General features: G+C 37.5%; 1 protein-coding gene across 1 annotated transcript in view; it reads left to right on the top strand.

Annotated features, from left to right (window-relative positions):
* Positions 1-19,541, top strand: part of LOC133665136 (AP-1 complex subunit gamma-1-like) — a 60,631-nt gene extending 41,090 nt beyond the window's left edge. Inside the window, exons 15-22 of the mRNA XM_062070361.1 lie at positions 5,051-5,140; positions 5,200-5,327; positions 10,012-10,116; positions 10,188-10,308; positions 11,277-11,442; positions 12,728-12,897; positions 15,669-15,767; positions 19,119-19,541. Coding sequence (XP_061926345.1) covers positions 5,051-5,140; positions 5,200-5,327; positions 10,012-10,116; positions 10,188-10,308; positions 11,277-11,442; positions 12,728-12,897; positions 15,669-15,767; positions 19,119-19,214 — 975 coding nt within the window. The 3' untranslated portion in view covers positions 19,215-19,541. The remainder of the gene's footprint in view (positions 1-5,050; positions 5,141-5,199; positions 5,328-10,011; positions 10,117-10,187; positions 10,309-11,276; positions 11,443-12,727; positions 12,898-15,668; positions 15,768-19,118) is intronic.
* The last annotated feature ends 943 nt before the right edge of the window (positions 19,542-20,484 follow it).

Here is a 20,484-nt window from a genome sequence, read left to right as displayed (position 1 = left end):
GTGACTTTTATCTCCACGACAATACATCGGTGGAGCACTTTAGCCACGGAGCTAACGTGATAGCATCGGGCTTAAATGCAGATAGAAACAAAATAAATAAACCCCTGACTGGAAGGATAGACAGAAGATCAACAATACTATTAAACCATGGACATGTAACCACACGGTTAATGCTTTCCAGCCTGGCGAAGCTTAACAATGCTGTTGCTAACGACGCCATTGAAGCTAACTTAGCTACGGGACCTCGTCAGAGCTATGATAAAAACATTAGCGCTCCACCTACGCCAGCCCTCATCTGCTCATCAACACCCGTGCTCACCTGCGTTCCAGCGATCGACGGAGCGACGAAGGACTTCACCCGATCATCGATGCGGTCGGCGGCTAGCGTCGGATAGCGCGTCTGCTATCCAACTCAAAGTCCTCCTGGTTGTGTTGCTGCAGCCAGCTGCTAATACACCGATCCCACCTACAGCTTTCTTCTTTGCAGTCTTCATTGTTCATTAAACAAATTGCAAAAGATTCACCAACACAGATGTCCAGAATACTGTGGAATTTTGCGATGAAAACAGAGCTTTTTGTATTGGATTCAATGGTGTCCGAATACTTCCGTTTCAACCATCGACGTCACGCGCATACGTCATCATACATAGACGTTTTCAACCGGAAGTGTGGCGGGGACTTTAAAATGTCACTTTATAAGTTAACCCGGCCGTATTGGCATGTGTTGCAATGTTAAGAGTTCATCATTGATATATAAACTATCAGACGGCGTGGTCGCTAGTAGTGGCTTTCAGTAGGCCTTTAAAGGAGTCCTATTACGATTTCCAACACCTCCAAATGTGTTAACTCAGATGCACCGTACAATGGAACAGCTGGCGTGCAATAAGCACAATACTTACAGTATTAACACTTTCTGGGGCACAACAACAAGAAGATACACCACATTATAAACTATACATTACTGCCATCTAACGTCCGACACTTTGCAACTGTAATTGCGACTTACTGCAATACCTGCAAATGAGACTCAAATTGTGATAACGAAACACAATGTAACAACGGGACAGTAGTTGTCATAATCGGCTCATTTTAAAAATTTGGAGTAAAAATATTTGATTTTATTACCAAAAACAATTAATGTGAGTATGAATGTTGTCTGTCTATCTGTGTTGGCCCCGTGATGAGGTGGCGACTTGTCCAGGGTGTACACCGCCTTCCGCCCGAATGCAGCTGAGATAGGCTCCAGCACCCCCCCCCCCCCCCGCTAATATACATTGGCTTTTCTATTGACCTGCTACTGAACACCATTAGCGATTTTACATGGCGATTTCAACACCTCCAATGCACCGTACAATGGAACAGCCGGTGTGTAATAAGCACGATATTTACAGTATTAACACTTTCTGGGGCACAACAAAAAAACAAAAAACTACACACTAAACTATCAGTGTTTCCCATAAACTGCCAGGATACCTGTGGTGGTGGGGGCGTGGCTATGGGCGTGGTCACCATGACATCATCGAGTAATTTGCATAATTTACTACAATGATATGATTTTCTCTAAAAAGGCTCAAAAAATGTATACTTACTAATTAATAATAACAGTTTTGTTTTAAACGTCCATCCATCCATCCATTTTACAATATAATTACAACACTTTATGTACATATTTATATACAGATTTGAACAATAAGTTATTCACTGAAATATATTTATTAATTGTGGTTCTTAAAAAATATATCTTATAAAATATAAAAGCTAAAATGTCTCTTAAAGCTCTGCCCCTTTAATTAGTGCATACTAAATAATTTAAATTTAGCCTACTACTACAACCATATTATTTACCAGCAACATAAAGTGAAACAGAGGCAGAGGTGTCCTGCCACAGTCAGTAACAAATAAACAGAAAACAGGAGTGGTCAAATACAAATAAGGCAACAAGAGAAGTATCCTACACTTCTCTTTTGTAATGTGTTTCCCACACATTCATTTATTTGTGGCGGCCCGCCACGAAATAATTACGTCCGCCACAAATAAAAAAATTAAAAAAATAATTTTATTTTTTTTATTCTGTCCAGCTTCTCAGGCAAATCATATCGGCTGTTCAGATTTGCCTGAGAAGCTGGACAGAATAAAAAAAATAAAATTATTTTTTTAATTTTTTTATTTGTGGCGGACGTAATTATTTCGTGGCGGGCCGCCACAAATAAATGAATGTGTGGGAAACACTGACTATACATTACTGCCTTCTAACGTCCAACACTTGCAACTGTAATTGCGACTTGCTGTAATACCTGCAAATGAGACTCAAATTGTGATAAAAACACGATGTAACAACGGGACAGTAGTTGCCATAATCGGCTCATTTTAAAATGTTGCAATAAAAAAATGAGATTTTATCATCCAAAACAAATGAATATTAAGACTCACAAAAGTACCAGAAATTGGTACTGTTGAGTACCGGTATCAGTTCAAATGGGACGAGTACCCATTTCTACCTGCAACTATACATGATTAATGCAAAAAGTTTTTTTGTGATTAATCACATGAATTAACTCCTTATTTTTGACAGCCCGAATAATTACCTAATAAATGCTTTAAAGTTCCTTTTTTTTTTAGTAATATTCAGAGCGTGTAAATATACACATGAGAATAAAATGCTGCTAAAAAAAACGATAAAACCAGATACGACTTACACTTACAGTATCAAACCTGTTAAATTGGATCATTCATAATGCTAGGTTCACACCAACGGCGCTTTAAAGCGTTATAGCGTAACAAAGCCTGATTAAAGCGTGAGGGTCCTAATGGATGGTGGGAAAGCTTGTAGTGAAGCGGGACATGCGGCAAGTTCGCCAAAAATTTTTAAACGGTTTAAAAAAATTCTGCGCTCTGTCAAGAATGGAATAAAACGCCGAGAGCGTATCAAAGTGTGACAAAGCTCAGCAAAACTTGACTAAAAGCGTAGGAAAGCTTAACAGATCTTGGTTCAAAGCGCGGACCCCAGTCTACAACTACAAATAGGAAGTGACTGTGATATTGACTAGTGACATTGAAACTTTTATGTAAAACCAACACAGGATTACAAATCCATTCTCTTTTGCATCATTGCCTTTTTTATACGATGATCATTGTTTCTGTACTTCTGCTGTTTGATGTTGCAGTTTGACATTACTGTCTATCATTTTCTGTATGAAAATGTTAATAATAAAGAGAATATGTTACGTTTTATAAAAGAAAAGCTTTTTATTATTTTCAACTAGCATAAAAAATGAAAGATAGATATTTATTAAGATGAGAAAAATAAAAGAAATGAAGATATAAAACATAATATAACGGGAAAAAAAGAGAAATTGAAAAAATAAATTAATATAAAAAATAAAAGAAATGCCATTTAATGTTGTCAACTAGCATAAAAAATGAAAGATAGATATTTATTAAGATGAGAAAAATAAAAGAAATGAAGATATAAAACATAATATAACGGAAAAAAAGGCGAAATTGAAAAAATAAATGAATATAAAAAATGAAAGAAATGCCATTTAATGTTGTCAACTAGCATAAAAAATGATAGATATTTATTAAGATGAGAAAAATAAAGCAAATGAAGATATAAAACATAATATAACGGAAAAAAAAGAGAAATTGAAAAAATAAATGAATGTAAAAAATAAAAGAAATGCCATTTAATGTTGTCAACTAGCATACAAAATGAAAGATAGATATTTATTAAGATGAGAAAAATAAAAGAAATGAAGATATAAAACGTAATATAACGGGGGAAAAAAGAGAAATTGAAAAAATAAATGAATATAAAAAATAAAAGAAATGCCATTTAATGTTGCCAACTAGCATAAAAAATGATAGATATTTATTAAGATGAGAAAAATAAAACAAATGAAGATATAAAACATAATATAACGGGAAAAAAAGAGAAATTGAAAAAATAAGTGAATATAAAAAATAAAAGAAATGCCATTTAATGTTGTCAACTAGCATAAAAAATGATAGATATTTATTAAGATGAGAAAAATAAAACAAATGAAGATATAAAACATAACGGGAAAAAAAGAGAAATTGAAAAAATAAATGAATATAAAAAATAAAAGAAATGCCATTTAATGTTGTCAACTAGCATAAAAAATGATAGATATTTATTAAGATGAGAAAAATAAAACAAATGAAGATATAAAACATAATATAACGGAAAAAAAGAGAAATTGAAAAAATAAATGAATGTAAAAAATAAAAGAAATGCCATTTAATGTTGTCAACTAGCATACAAAATGAAAGATAGATATTTATTAAGATGAGAAAAATAAAAGAAATGAAGATATAAAACGTAATACAACTGGAAAAAAAAGAGAAATTGGAAAAATAAATTAATATAAAAAATAAAATAAATGCCATTTAATGTTGTCAACTAGCATAAAAAATGATAGATATTTATTAAGATGAGAAAAATAAAACAAATGAAGATATAAAACATAATATAACGGGAAAAAAAGAGAAATTGAAAAAATAAATGAATATAAAAATGTGTGGAAAACAGTATACTGAGTTTTTCACATTTTTTTCTTATTTTTGTTGTAACAATGCACAACAGAGCTTGATAATCGTGTCAGAGCCTGATTTAAAGCGTCAGGATCGCATCAAAACGTAATAAAAGTTCAATAAAGCGTAATACAACGTATCAAAGCATGATTTAAAGCGTATCAAAACGGGATCAAAGTGGCATCAAATCGTGAGGAACGGTAACAAAGCAGCAACTAATTCGTATCAGAGCGTATCAGAGCATATCAAAGCATAACATTACTTCGGAGATCGGGAAATTCGTGGAAAAATTGACAAAAATGACGGCGCTTTGCTCGCCGCTTTATAGCGCGGCAAGCGCCGTTGGTGTGAACCAGGCATAATAGATTATGATGGTCAAAATAACAGAAAGCTGGTTTATTAGTTACTTATCACTGTTGTTCCTGTGAAAATCCATGTAAAATAGTCAAGAGCTTTGTGTTGAAACCTATTTGTTGTTGTTTATGTGTGTCTGCAGCACCCCCTGGTGCAGGTGGCGTGCTGGTGCATAGGCGAGTACGGCGACCTGCTGCTGAAAGGAGAGTGCCAGGAGATGGAGCCTGTTGAGGTGACAAACATGTTGTCCTCGACGTGTTCTTTTTGTTGTTGACACATCGTCCCAATTAGGTGACCGAGGACAGCGTGCTGGACGCCCTGGAAACGGTTTTGCAGTCGCACATGTCCACCCCGGTGACCAGAGGCTTCGCTCTCACCGCCACAATGAAACTGAGCACCCGCATCACAGAGAACGTGGAGTAAGATTCACTTTTTTTTTACAATGTCATGGCTGTCTTGAGTGTCCAATCGTTTCTATAACTTATTTTTTTTGTGATAGAGTGGTTTGTTGGTCACAAAAAAAAACATTCATGAAGTTTGGTTCTTGTCAGGTTCAAACACTGATGACATTTATTAAACAAGACAAGAGGCAAAGAATTAAACGGAGACAGAATTCAATTTGGACTCAATCTTGAGGAGAGTCGTCTGTACACCGTACCCTTGTACGGTATCTCAGTACGCTCTGCCAAAAGATTGCACTCCTCCTTTTACTTTGGACCCTCCCCCCAACCACATGGCCACCGGTTTCCAAAGGACAAAGGTTGCAAAAAGTTCACAGAAAAGGTCGTAAACAATTCACAGAAAAGGTCAGTTCAAAAAGAGTTCGTAAAATAGCTGAAAAAGAGGTCCATAAAATAGTTCAAAAAGAGTTCGTCTGGAAATTGGGCAGATCCTGCCATCTCTCCGCTTTGAAGTCCTTGGGTTAGAACAGGGGTGTCCAAACTTTTTCCACTGAGGGCCGCACACGGAAAAATTAAAGCCTGCGGGGGCCATTTTGATATTTTTTATTTTCAAAAAATAACAAAATATATGGATTTTTTATTTATTTTACCTTTAGGGGTCCCGGGGACCATAAAGGGTCTCAGTCATTAAAATGTTAAAAATAAGTCAGATTATTATTTTTTTTAACTTATTTAACGCTTACAGTAAATCTCTATATCAACTTCAAGTTGATATAAAGTAATACAAATTAAAAAAAATGTTTTATGGCTTTTCTGTCAAAAACAACTTAGTTTTTTCTATAGTAAAACTGAAATATGCAGTATTTAGTCATTAGAGCCCTAAAAGATCAATAATGCAGGACACCATTGATTTTAATTCTTTCATTTTTTTTGAGTAATCACAGTGAAAAGATAAATAAAAAAATCACTAAAAATATTTGGGATCCAAAAGGTGCCCCACTCATAAAGTGATACATTTGCATTAGTTTTTTTTTTACTTTCAACACTTATATTACGAGATCAACTTCAGATATATCTGTCCATTTTATGCTGGAACTATTATTTTGTTTGTTTTATGCGCTTTTGTCAAAGAAAACTTTGATGTTTTTATATGGCTACTACACAATATATGCAATATTTACCACATAAAACATTTTAAAGTGAAATATTTGAAGTCATTGGAGCCCTGAAAACAATTCTTTATAACATGGATTTTTTTGTCTTTTTTTTTTTTTTTTTTTGAGCAATGGCAAAAAAAGAAAAAGACAAAAGAAGAAAAAAACAGCCTGCATGGCAGCTTTTGTGTCAACATTTAACTTCTCACCTCATTCCACTTTTTTTAATGTTCTTTTTTATTTTTACAATAGTATTTCCAGAATGTGTGGCGGGCCGGTAAACAATTAGCTGCGGGCCGCACTTTGGACACCCCTGGGTTAGAACAATATCTTTTTGTTGATTACCATACATGAGAGAAAACAAACACCTTCATCTACACAGTGGAGTTTTACGAGCCTTACTCTTGGTAGGTTTCAAAGACAGCTTTTGTCTTCTCACCAGACCCTCAATGTAACACAAAGTTTTTGTGATCATTTAGAAATAATTATTCTAACATTTCTTTTATGAATTTATTATGGGTCTACTGAAAATGTGACTTGGTCAAAAGTATACATACAGCAATGTTAATATTTGCTTACATGTCCCTTGGCAAGTTTCACCGCAATAAGGCACTTTTGGTAGCCATCCACAAGCTTCTGCTGGAATTTTTGACCACTCCTCTTGACAAAATTGGTGCAGTTCAGCTAAATGTGTTGCTTTTCTGACATGGACTTGTTTCTTCAGCATTGTCCACACGTTTAAGTCAGGACTTTGGGAAGGCCATTCTAAAACCTTCATTCTAGCCATTCCTTTACCACTTTTGAGGTGTGTTTGGGGTCATTGTCCTGTTGGAACACCCAACTGCGCCCAAGACCCAACCTCCGGGCTGATGATTTTAGCTTGTCCTGAAGAAATATATAATGTATAATGAAAAATGTAAGAAATGTATAATCACTCGCCATACAGCGATAGATGATGTCTATTACCTGACAACTTAGCTACCTCTCTTTGTTTATAATGTCTATTTTATGCTGGATTTACTCTCTATTTTATGCTGCGGCTGTTACATATACTGTAATATTGTGCATGGTAATTGTTATATATTATAAACATAACATAATATAATATATCAGTATATAATAATAGATTTTATTAGTAAAAAGCACTTTACATTGAGTAAACAACCTCAAAGTGCTGCAGTGTATTAAAAAATAAAAATAAAAACTAGAACAGCAAAATAGCTAAAACTAGTATGCATATATCTAAAAAAAAAAGGCTTTTTAAAAATTTAAAAAAAAAAGGGGTTTTAAGCCTTTTTTAAAAGCATCCACAGTCTGTGGTGCCCTCAGGTGGTCAGGGAGAGCATTCCACAGACTGGGAGCGGCGGAGCAGAAAGCCCGGTCTCCCATTAATCGTAGCTTTGTCCTCTACAAATCCTATACTGTACATAAGTTATGTAAATATTACGTATATATGTTACTTTTTATATTGCTTTTAGTCTATTTTATACCTGCATTGTCCTTTCCATCCTTTGTAACTGAGCTACTGTGTGAAACAATTTCCCTCGTGGATCAATAAAGTTTGTCTAAGTCTAAGAAAAATATTTTTGTTCCATCTGACCACAGAACTTTCCTCCAGAAGGTCTTATCTTTGTCCATGTGATACCAGATGAAACAAAAATTGAGCTGTTTGGCCACAATACCCAGCAATATGTTTGGAGGAGTGGCCAGGAACACCAGACCTCCAGTCAAGCATGGTGGTGGTAGTATTATGCTCTGGGCCTGTTTTGCTGCCAATGGAACTGGTGCTTTACAGAGAGTAAAAGGAGGATTACCTCCAAATTCTTCAGGACAAGCTAAAATCATCAGCCCGGAGGTTGGGTCTTGGCCGCAGTCGGGTGTTCCAACAGGACAATGACCCCAAACACACCTCAAAAGTGGTAAAGGAATGGCTAGAATGAAGGTTTTAGAATGGCCTTCCCAAAGTCCTGACTTAAACGTGTGGACAATGCTGAAGAAACAAGTCCATGTCAGAAAACCAACACATTTAGCTGAACTGCACCAATTTTGTCAAGAGGAGTGGTCAAAAATTCAAGCAGAAGCTTGTGGGTGGCTACCAAAAGTGCCTTAAACCCTTTTAAGGCCCAAGCTGTTTGTTCATTTTTATATTTTTCTTTGCTATTTGGGCTTATTGGACCCTAATTAGAATAAAAAACTAAGAATCATCTTTCGATATGATGAACTTAGTCCATAAGTACACAAACGTGTACGTCATGTTTAGTGACATGCTAATTCTTATTTTTCCCAAATTCCATTGTATGTTATACTCTTCTGACACCACCAGATGGCAGTATAAGTGTCCACATAAGTGGCCATAAGACCCCAATTCAGTAGTGTACACAATTTTGGAAATAAGAGCTAAAATGTGCTGTCCACGCATGTGGCCACTAAGCCTTTAGAGGGACATGTAAGCAAATATTAACATTTGAACTTTTGACCAAGTCACATTTTCAGTAGACCCATAATAAATCCATAAAAGAAGCAAACTTCATGAATGTTTTTTTTGGTGACCAACAAGTATGTGCTCCAATCACTACATCACAAAAAACTAAGAGTTGTAGAAATGATTGGAAACTCAAGACAGCCATGACATGATGTTCTTTACAAGTGTACGTACACTTTTGATCGTGACTGTACGTTGCCATCCAAGCAACAACGAACGTCTTTTACATGGACGCCCCTGCTTATTTCAGCAAAACGATGCCAAGCCGCATACACAATTGTATATAGGGATGTCCGATAATATCGGCATGCCGATATTATCGGCCGATAAATGCGTTAAAATGTAATATCGGAAATTATCGGTATCGTTTTTTTTATTATCTGTATCGTTTCTTTTGTTGTTTTTTTTATTAAATCAACATAAAAAACACAAGATACACTTACAATTAGTGCACCAACCCAAAAAACCTCCCTCCCCCCATTTCTTTCTGTTATCAATATTCTGGTTCCTACATTATATATCAATATATATCAATACAGTCTGCAAGGGATACAGTCCGTAAGCACACATGATTGTGCGTGCTGCTGCTCCACTAATAGTACTAACCTTTAACAGTTAATTTTACTCATTTTCATTAATTACTAGTTTCTATGTAACTGTTTTTATATTGTTTTACTTTCTTTTTTATTCAAGAATTTTTTTTTAATTTAGTTATCTTATTTTTTTTTTTTTTTTTTAAAGTACCTTATCTTCACCATACCTGGTTGTCCAAATTAGGCATAATAATGTGTTAATTCCACGACTGCATATATCGGTTGATATCGGTATCGGTTGATATCGGTATCGGTAATTAAAGAGTTGGACAATATCGGACATCCCTAATTGTATATGATAACAATAGCACCACAAAAAAGACAACATATTTATGAAAATAGGAGATTATAAAAGAACTGATACTGTTATCGGTATTTGGATGGATCGGACCAAACCCTAGCAAATGGCGACTGAGTTCAATTCAATTGGATGAAATGATGACGGATTTAACGTCCATCTTCTTGGTTTCCAGCCGCATCCGGAGCATCGTGAGTATTTACGGCAGCTGCATTGACGTGGAGCTCCAGCAGAGGGCGGTGGAGTACAACGCCCTCTTCCAAAAATATGACCACATGAGGTTTGGACATGATTTAAATCTGCGAGACCCTAGGCTGGGGGGGGCTGACCGCTCCTTGACCGCGTCCACAGGGCGGCGGTGTTGGAGAGGATGCCTCTGTTCGAGAAGAACTCCCCGGGTCACACCAACGGAGACGCCGTCAAAGAGGTGAAGCAGAGGGAGGTCTCACTCCCGCCACAAGCGGCGAACCAGGTGAGAATATAACTCTACTGCTTAATTTGGATTGATTGATTGAGACTTTTATGAGTAGATTGCACAGTACAGTACATATTCCGTACAATTGACCACTAAATGGTAACACCCCAATACGTTTTTCAACCTGTTTAAGTCAGGGTCCACAATATGGGGGCCAAAAATATGAATACAAACCATGAAATGTTTATAAATCAGCCTAAAAAAACGTTCGAGATTGTCCGCTCCCGGTCTGTGGAACGCTCTCCCTGACCACCTGAGGGCGCCACAGACTGTGAATGCTTTTAAAAAAGGCTTAAAAACCCTTTTTTTTTTTTTTTTTTTAAAAAACCTTTTTTTTTTTAGATATATGCATACTAGTTTTAGCTATTTGGCTGTTTTTATTATCTTTTTATTTTTATTTTTTTAATACACTGCAGCTCTTTGAGGTTGTTTACTCAATGTAAAATGCTTTTTACAAATGAAATCTATTATTATTATTGTGGCGTCAAAATGTACAGTCGTGGTCAAAAGTGTAAAGAACATAATGTCATGGCTGTCTTGAGTTTCCAATCATTTCTACAACTTATTTTTTTGTGATAGTGATTGGAGCACATACTTGTTGGTCACAAAAAAAAAACATTCATGAAGTTTGCTTCTTTTATGAATTTATTACTCACCTGTCGCTGTCTTCGAGGCCGGTCCTTGCACACCCCCGTTCCGCGGCAGGCCCGCAGGCCACGCCCCCCCTCCACATCCTCCTTTTTCATTGTCCCATTTACTCTCTGTAAAGCACCAGTTCCATTGGCAGCAAAACAGGCCCAGAGCATAATACTACCACCACCATGCTTGACGGTAGGCCTGGTGGTGGGCTAAGCAGTTTAACAGAGAGGTTCTGTGCGTAGTGAGTCAGAACTGATAAATCTAGTTGTACTATGTTCCTTCTAGCATTCCAGTAAATGAAGCGTGTGTTTTTTTTTTTACCGAAGGTGTGTAACCTCTTGGACCTGCTGGGGGACACCGGGGAGCCAGTTCAGCCCGGTCCAGCTCAGGGCAGCGCAGCACCCGGCCTGTCCGTCAACACAGCAAGACCTGCCGGGGAGGACCTCCTGGACCTGTTGGGGGGCTTTGAACCACCAACCCCACCGACCGCAGGTCTCACACTGACACACTTGGACTATCAGGTTTCAGTTGCAGCTCTAATTTGGTATTACACCAGAAGTTTTGAACCAAAATTAATTAAAAAATATATATAATAAAATTATATTATCATTATCATAATTTAATATAATTTTTCATGATTTTAATATATTTTTCAATAATTATTTTTATTGATACAGCAAATCTGATTAATAACACTTTAAAATTTTAATTAATCATGATTTATAAAATTAGGTGATTCACACTTTACAATTTGGATGAATCACATTTTTAAAAATGTCGATTAATCACACTGTAAAATTTGGATTAATCACATTTAAAAAAAATTAATCAACCACTTTCTAATTTGGATTGATCACGATTAAAAAAAAATCAGATTAATCACACTTTAAAATGTCAATTAACCAAGATTAAAAAAATCTGATTAATTGCACTTGAAATGTTGTATTAATCATAATTAAAACGTTTGATTAATCACACTTTCAAATTTGGATGTGTGACAATTAATAAAATCAGATTAATCGCACTTTAAAATTTCAATTAACCATGATTTAAAAAATTATTAATTGCACTTAAAAAATGTATTAGTCATAATTAAAACAGAGTAACCATTTTAGAATTTGGATTAATCACAATTAAAAAATCAGATTAATCACACTTTCAAATTTGGATGTGTGACAATTAATAAAATCAGATTAATCGCATTTTAAAATTTCAATTAACCATGATTAAAAAATCTGATTAATTGCACTTGAAATTTTGTATTAATCATAATTAAAACATTTGATTAACCACTTTAGAATTTCGATTGATCACAATTAAAACATCGAATTAATCACACTGTAGAATTTGGATTAATCACAATTAAAAAATCAGATGAATCACACTTTCAAATTTGGATGTGTGACAATTAATTAAATCAGATGAATCGCACTTTAAAATGTCAATTAATCATGATTAAAAATATGATTAATAGCACTTGAAATTTGTTATTAATCATAACTTAAAAAATGTATTAAGCACTTTAGACTGTGGATTGATCACAATTAAAACAATTTAATTAATCACACTTCAGAATTTGGGTTAATCCCAATTAAAAAATCAGATTAATCACACTTTCAAATTTCAATTAACCATTATTTAAAAAAATCAGATTAATTGCACTTGAAATGTTTTATTAATCATGATTAAAACATTTGGAATTTGGATTGATCACAATTAAAAAGGCATTGAGAGAGTGAGAACGTGCTGAAGCGTGACTTTGCCCGTGTGCCCACAGCCCCCACCACCACCACCACCACCACCACCACCGTGTACCAGAAGAACGGCGTGACGTTGACGCTGAGCTGCGAGAAACAGTCGGACGCCAACCTGACCGTCACGCTCACCGCCTCCAACTCCTCCGACTCGGACATCTCCAGCTTCGCACTCCAGGCCGCCGTTCCCAAGGTTAGTGTTTGACATCACTCATTAAAAGACACATAGAGAAATGATGCAATCTCCTTGTTGTTGTTTCATGTTGACTATAGTCATGTCAAATGGCAACTTTATGGCTTTAAGGAACACGAAACAAACAAAAACTCACCACTAGTACACTTTTCTCAGACCATAGGGTGACTAGGGTGGTAGAAGCTGGGGATCGAACCAGGAACCCTCAGGTTGCTGGCACAGCCACTCTACCAACTCCGCCACGCCGTCCAATTTGACAGATTTTTGAGGGCTGTGTGCAATGTTCTATATTTTCAATGGAACATTTCAAGTTTTGGTGTTGTTTACTGGCGTCATATTGCAGTCTACACGTATCTCTTATGTGTGACTGCCATCATATTGCAGTCTACATGTATCTCTTATGTGTGACTGCCATCATATTGCAGTCTATACATATCTCTTATGTGTGACTGCCATCATATTGCAGTTTACACGTATCTCTTATGTATGACTGCCATCATAGTGCAGTCTACATGTATCTCTTATGTGTGACTGCCATCATATTGCAGTCTACACGTATCTCTTATTGTGACTGCCATCATATTGCAGTCTACACGTATCTCTTATGTGTGACTGCCATCATAGTGCAGTCTACATGTATCTCTTATGTGTGACTGCCATCATATTGCAGTCTACACGTATCTCTTATGTGTGACTGCCATCATAGTGCAGTCTACATGTATCTCTTATGTGTGACTGCCATCATATCGCAGTCTACACGTATCTCTTATGTGTGACTGCCATCATATTGCAGTCTACACGTATCTCTTATGTGTGACTGCCATCATATTGCAGTCTACATGTATCTCTTATGTGTGACTGCCATCATATTGCAGTCTACATGTATCTCTTATGTGTGACTGCCATCATATTGCAGTCTACATGTATCTCTTATGTGTGACTGCCATCATATTGCAGTCTACATGTATCTCTTATGTGTGACTGCCATCATATTGCAGTCTACACGTATCTCTTATGTGTGACTGCCATCATATTGCAGTCTACACGTATCTCTTGTGTGACTGCCATCATATTGCAGTCTACACGTATCTCTTATGTGTGACTGCCATCATATTGCAGTCTACACGTATCTCTTGTGTGACTGCCATCATATTGCAGTCTACATGTATCTCTTATGTGTGACTGCCATCATATTGCAGTCTACACGTATCTCTTATGTGTGACTGCCATCATATTGCAGTCTACACGTATCTCTTGTGTGACTGCCATCATATCGCAGTCTACACGTATCTCTTATGTGTGACAGCCATCATATTGCAGTCTACACGTATCTCTTGTGTGACTGCCATCATAGTGCAGTCTACATGTATCTCTCATGTGTGACTGCCATCATATTGCAGTCTACACATATCTCTTAAGTGTGACTGCCATCATATTGCAGTCTACATGTATCTCTTATGTATGACTGCCATCATATTGCAGTCTACACGTATCTCTTATGTGTGACTGCCATCATATTGCAGTCTACACGTATCTCTTATGTGTGACTGCCATCATAGTGCAGTCTACATGTATCTCTTATGTGTGACTGCCATCATATTGCAGTCTACACGTATCTCTCATGTGTGACTGCCATCATATTGCAGTCTACACGTATCTCTTATGTGTGACTGCCATCATATTGCAGTCTACATGTATCTCTTATGTGTGACTGCCATCATATTGCAGTCTACATGTATCTCTTATGTGTGACTGCCATCATATTGCAGTCTACACGTATCTCTTATGTGTGACTGCCATCATATCGCAGTCTACACGTATCTCTTATGTGTGACTGCCATCATAGTGCAGTCTACATGTATCTCTTATGTGTGACTGCCATCATATTGCAGTCTACACGTATCTCTCATGTGTGACTGCCATCATATTGCAGTCTACACGTATCTCTTATGTGTGACTGCCATCATATTGCAGTCTACATGTATCTCTTATGTGTTACTGCCATCATATTGCAGTCTACACGTATCTCTTATGTGTGACTGCCATCATATTGCAGTCTATACATATCTCTTATGTGTGACTGCCATCATATTGCAGTCTACATGTATCTCTTATGTGTGACTGCCATCATATTGCAGTCTACATGTATCTCTTATGTGTGACTGCCATCATATTGCAGTCTACACGTATTTTTGGGGTTTTAATGCAGACTATTGAACAGACTTAATCTGTTTGATCTAAAAATGCTAATGTTAGGGTCGGCGTTGGGAGAGTGGCCGTGCCAGCAGGCTGAGGGTTCCTGGTTCGATCCCCACCTTCTACCAACTTCGTCACGTCCGTTGTGTCCTTGAGCAAGACACTATAACCCATTTACAGACTTCCACAAATGATTTTTTTAAATGTTTCTTAAAGCCAGAGAGTTTGATTGGACTGGTTTTGTGTGTTTTGTCCTCAAAGTCTGGACCGTACAACACAAAGCTAACATGTTCTTAAATCTGGTTTTCAAATTTGGCTTCAGTAAATTGGACATGATAAATGTGGCGGGGGCACATTTATTGTTCCTATTTTCAAGGGATCACTAGATTTAATTTTGAAAATTCATGTTTGGACCCCAAAAATATAAGACTCTCGCCCCTGAGGCACTTGCAAAAATTAGTGAGTTTTTTTTTGTTTTTTGTCCAGAACCTCAAAAATGAGACGTAAAAGGTGTGCTAATTGTTGTACAAAATGTGGCCACTATTTGAGTGAAAATGTGAAATGTGTTCTTGCAGAGCGTCCACTTACTCATGAAGGCCCCCAGTGGAGATCTACTTCCTGCACGAGGCGCAGCTCGGATCACCCAGCTGGTCGTCCTCAACAACCCCAACAAGGTGAGTGAGGACCCTCACACCCACCGCACAATCTTTGGGAAAAGTCCTCCCAGGTTCTTCACTTCTAAGGCCGTCTAAATAGAGCCGGGCGACTACAATCGGAGATTATCCCGGGTTACCCAGAATTCACGGTTTTCCTGAAATTTTCTCCCCATTAAAAATGAATGGGCCATTTTTGAAACTTGCACATTTCTCAATCGATTTGGAACCGTTCCATTCACGCATATCATTCACCATACCCTTCACACACATTTTAGTTCTACGCAGAGTTGTCCTAGTTCTAGTTTGACAAAGTAGTTATAGTTCTACAGAGTAGTTGTAGGTGTACACAGAGTAGGTCTAGTTCTACACAGAGGAGTTATAGTTCTAGACCAGACCTGGGCATTGTGCGGCCCGCGGGCCGCATCCGGCCCTTTGTACGTCCCTGTCCGGCCCGCGTGAGGCCAATTATAAATTACAAAATAAATTTTAAAAAGCATCTATTTCGAGTGTGCAATACAACGGTGCTGCTTTTGTTTTGAAAAGCGTTATTTGTATTACTTCCGTGTGGACGTGTGCTCGTGCGCGCAGCGGCAATCTCAAATTACAAAATAAATTTAAAAAAACATCTTTGTCGTGCGTGCAATACAACTGTGCTGCTTTTATTTTGAAAAGTGTTATTGTGCGTATGTCCTGTGAGGGAAGGCGCACAGCGACTAAAAAGAGAAAAGTTGATGACGAATGGCGTGTTTTCAACAAGACAAGTAAAGGTAAAGCTGTGTGCTTATTTGTGGTGCACACGTTGCTGTGTTTAAAGAATATAGTGTAACGACCTGCTGAAGTAGATGTTGTCTTCTTGAGTTGCGTAAATGAGGAGTGAGGAGACGTGCGTGTGGAAGGAACGAGATATGTTGAGCTGTGTTAGTATAGCTTGCTCAATAAAAGTTTAAAAAGAGCGTCAGACTTGATGTGCACTTCTTCTGGACGCTACAATTGGTGGCAGAAGTAAAACTTTGCGCATACTGCACTGTTTGTGTGCTACGTCATCGGGAGGTACGTGCCACGTGAGGAGCTCGCCGCAAAGAGAGAGAGAGAGAGAGAGAGAGTGTTTACAGGTGCAGCCACGCTGCTTGCCACGGGGGGAATTCCGCCCTCAATGAAGACTCCCAGGTTTGATGGCAAGGCGAACTGGGAGGCATTTCATCCCACTTCTGACATCAATTGTAGCGTCCAGAAGAAGTGCACACCAAGTCTGATGCACTTTTTAAACTTTTATTGAGCAAGCTATACTAACACAGCTCAACTTATCTCGTTCTTTCCAAAAGGAAAACCAATCCTCACTCCTCATTTCCGCAACAGCAACGCTTCCTCCTTCTTCGCCAATCACCTTACAGGCGTGCTACGTTCACAATGTTTTCTTATCTGGTTAAATAAAGGTTTTACAACAAAGAGGATGCAGGATAAAGTGACAGAAATTGAAATTTTTGTATTGTAATATACATCAGGAAGTGTTGTGTAAGAAAGTGTTAAAAATAAAACCATCAAAAGCCATCTGCTTTTGTATAAAGATAAGTTAGGTTAAATGAAAATATTATTATTATTATTATCTATCTTACGGTATATCAAAAATAATTTGAGCAAAATTTAATTGAAATATTGTCAGTGTGGCCCCCCAGCAGTGCTCAGGTTGCTCATGCGGCCCCCGGTAAAAATTAATTGCCCACCCCTGTTCTAGACAGAGGAGTTGTAGTTCTACACAGAGTAGTTCTAATTCTACACAGCGTAGGTCTAGTTCTACACAGAGTAGGTCTAGTTTGACGCAGAGTAGTTCTAGTTCGACACAGAGTAGTTATAGGTGTACACAGAGTAGTCCTAGTTCTAGTTTGACAAGGTAGTTATAGTTCTACAGAGTAGGTCTAATTCTACACAGAGTAGGTCTAGTTCGACAGAGTAGTTCCAGGTGCACACTGAGTAGGTCTAGTTCGACAGAGTAGTTCCAGGTGCACACTGAGTAGGTCTAGTTCGACAGAGTAGTTCCAGGTGTACACAGAGGAATTGTAGTTCGACACAGAGGAGTTATAGTTCTACACAGATGAGTAGTTCTAATTCTACACAGAGTAGGTCTAATTCTAAACAGCATAGGTCTAGTTCTACACAAAGTAGGTCTAGTTCGACAGAGTAGTTCTAGTTTGACGCAGAGTAGTTCTAGTTCGACACAGTAGTTCTAGTTCGACGCAGAGTAGTACTAGGTGTACACAGAGTAGTTCTAGGTGTACACAGGAGTTGTAGTTCGACACAGAGTAGGTCTAATTCTATACAGAGTAGTCCTTGTTTGACGCAGAGTAGTCCTAGTTTGACAGAGTAGTTCTAATTTGACGCAGAGTAGTTCTAGTTTGACGCAGTAGTTCTAGGTGTACACAGAGTAGTCCTAGTTTGACAGGGTAGTTCTAGGTGTACACAGAGTAGTTCTAATTCGACGCAGAGTAGTTCTAGTTTGACACAGTAGTTCTAGTCTACACAGAGTAGTTGTAGTACTACACAGGGTAGTTCTACACTGAGTAGGTCTAGTTCGACAGAGTAGTTCTAGTTATACACAGAGTAGTTGTAATAGTACACTTAGTAGTTGTAGTTCTACACAGAGCAGTTGTAGTAGTACCCAGAGTAGTAAGTATGAACAACAGCAAGAAGGAGATGTATGTGTAAAGTTCAGAACCTTCTCTAAAACAGTTGCCCTCTTTACATTCACCCTGCTGCCTTGCCTCGACGGAGATCGAAACTGAAAGTTAACTTGTCGTATGAGTTGTCCACACCTGGTACATCCTCGCACAATTACAACTAGAGGGTGTAAGTGTCATGTCTGTTGATCATGTTTTTGTTTTGGCCATGTGTTGTTTGTTTTTTGGACTCTTTTTAGTTCCCGGTTGCACTTCCTTGTTTGTTTCCATAGCAACTCATTGGTTTTCACCTGTCCTGTCACGCACCTGTTTTCACCGATCATGTCACTATTTAAATCCGTCTGTTTCTGTTCGTCCCGGCGACATCACATTCATGCTCCGCACACTTTTTCATCACGCTTCTTCAGGCCAAGTTCACAGTTCCTTGTCAAGTAAGTTCTTGTTTAACGTCTATAGTTCTCCGCCTTTAGTTTTCATAGTCAACTTTTTTTTACCTCCGCTGTGAGCGCCTTTTGTTTGTACTTTTTTTGAGTTAGAATTAAAAACGTATTTCAATTCACGTCTCGCACGCGCCAATTTTCCGTTGCCTTCTGGGAGAACAAACCAGGCCAAGGACCCAGTCGTGACCGTAAGACGACAAACAGGGTGTGAGACAAAGCTAGTAAGGATGCTCTCCATGTCACCTCCTCCCCCGCAGGTCAACCTGAAGATGAGGATAAGGATGTCTTACTCCAGCCAAGGAACTACCACTCAGGACATGATCCAGATCGACTCCTTCCCCGGACTGACCTGACCAGCCGCTTGGTAGTGTGCGAGCACCACACCTTTTATAGTGTTGTCTCCTTGGCAACAAATGAAGTATTCCCACTCTCCATACAAGGTGTCACATTCAGGGGTTGTAGCGGGTATTTACTTCCAATTTGTCCTTCTGAGCGGGCGTGAAACACTCCTGATGCTCCACTCCTCACTGCTCCTGTGCCTTCCTTTTGTGTGACCATGCAATCAGACCCTTTTTAAGCTCTTTTTATGGAACCTCATTTGGCTTTTTATTACAAAAGCCTTTTTTGGACAATTAATTTTTTTAAATTTCGTAAAAATTCCATTTAATTTTTCATTGCGTGAGTAATATTTGTGTGTTTAAAAAATCTATTAGTTTTTGTGCAGAAATATTCATTCATTCAAAAATCATGACTCACTAGTTTGAGACTGGAGGCGAGTATTCTGCACAAAAACACATTTTTACACTGAATTTTTAAACACAAATTGAATATTTTAACACAATTTTTGATCCCATTAAATCGTCAGCATAATTTGATGTAAAAAAAAAAAAAAAATCACTAAATTCTGCTAGATAAATTAATTGTCTAAAAAAAAAAAAGTGTTGGTAATAAAACAAAATAGAAAAGTATTCATAGAGCTTCACTTTATCCCACATTTTATGTCACGGCCTTATTCCAAAATGGACCAAATTCTTTTTTATCCATAAAATTCTCCACACAATACCCCATAATGACAATTAAATATATATATATTTTTCAGATGTATTAAAAATAACAAAAAACACACATATCTTTGGTCAGTTTGTAATAAATTAGCAAAATAAACATCACATTGTCATGATGGGGTATTGTGTGTAGAATTTTGAGGACAAAAAAAACCCAGTCCATTGTGGAATAAGGCTGTGACGAGTGTTGTGAATACTTTCCCTACGCCATGTATATATACTCATGTGGTTATACTTCTACAGGATGTATTTATTTCTGTACATGGACAACTTTGGAATGACTTGTAGGTATCAGATCAGTTTCTCCCACCGTATCCTTTTTTTTTTTTATTTTTTAAATAAAGTTTGGGAAGCTTGTGTTGATTTACTCTGCAGTTAACTTTCCCTCCCACTGAACACACCAATAAAGGTGTTTATAGATAGGAAGTCACCATTTGTGACATCATTTTATACACCAGGGCTTCTTAACCCATCTTTTCCACTACAGAGGGGGCCAGGGACCACTCCAGTACTAACACTGAATTAGTCACCTTACTCTTTAATAATTATATCTAACTTA

The sequence above is a fragment of the Entelurus aequoreus genome, linkage group LG14, assembly GCF_033978785.1.
Source record: "Entelurus aequoreus isolate RoL-2023_Sb linkage group LG14, RoL_Eaeq_v1.1, whole genome shotgun sequence".
In the NCBI taxonomy this organism is placed as follows: Eukaryota; Metazoa; Chordata; class Actinopteri; order Syngnathiformes; family Syngnathidae; genus Entelurus; species Entelurus aequoreus.
Note: the sequence above shows the minus strand (reverse complement) of the source record. Positions and strands in the feature narration are given on the sequence as shown.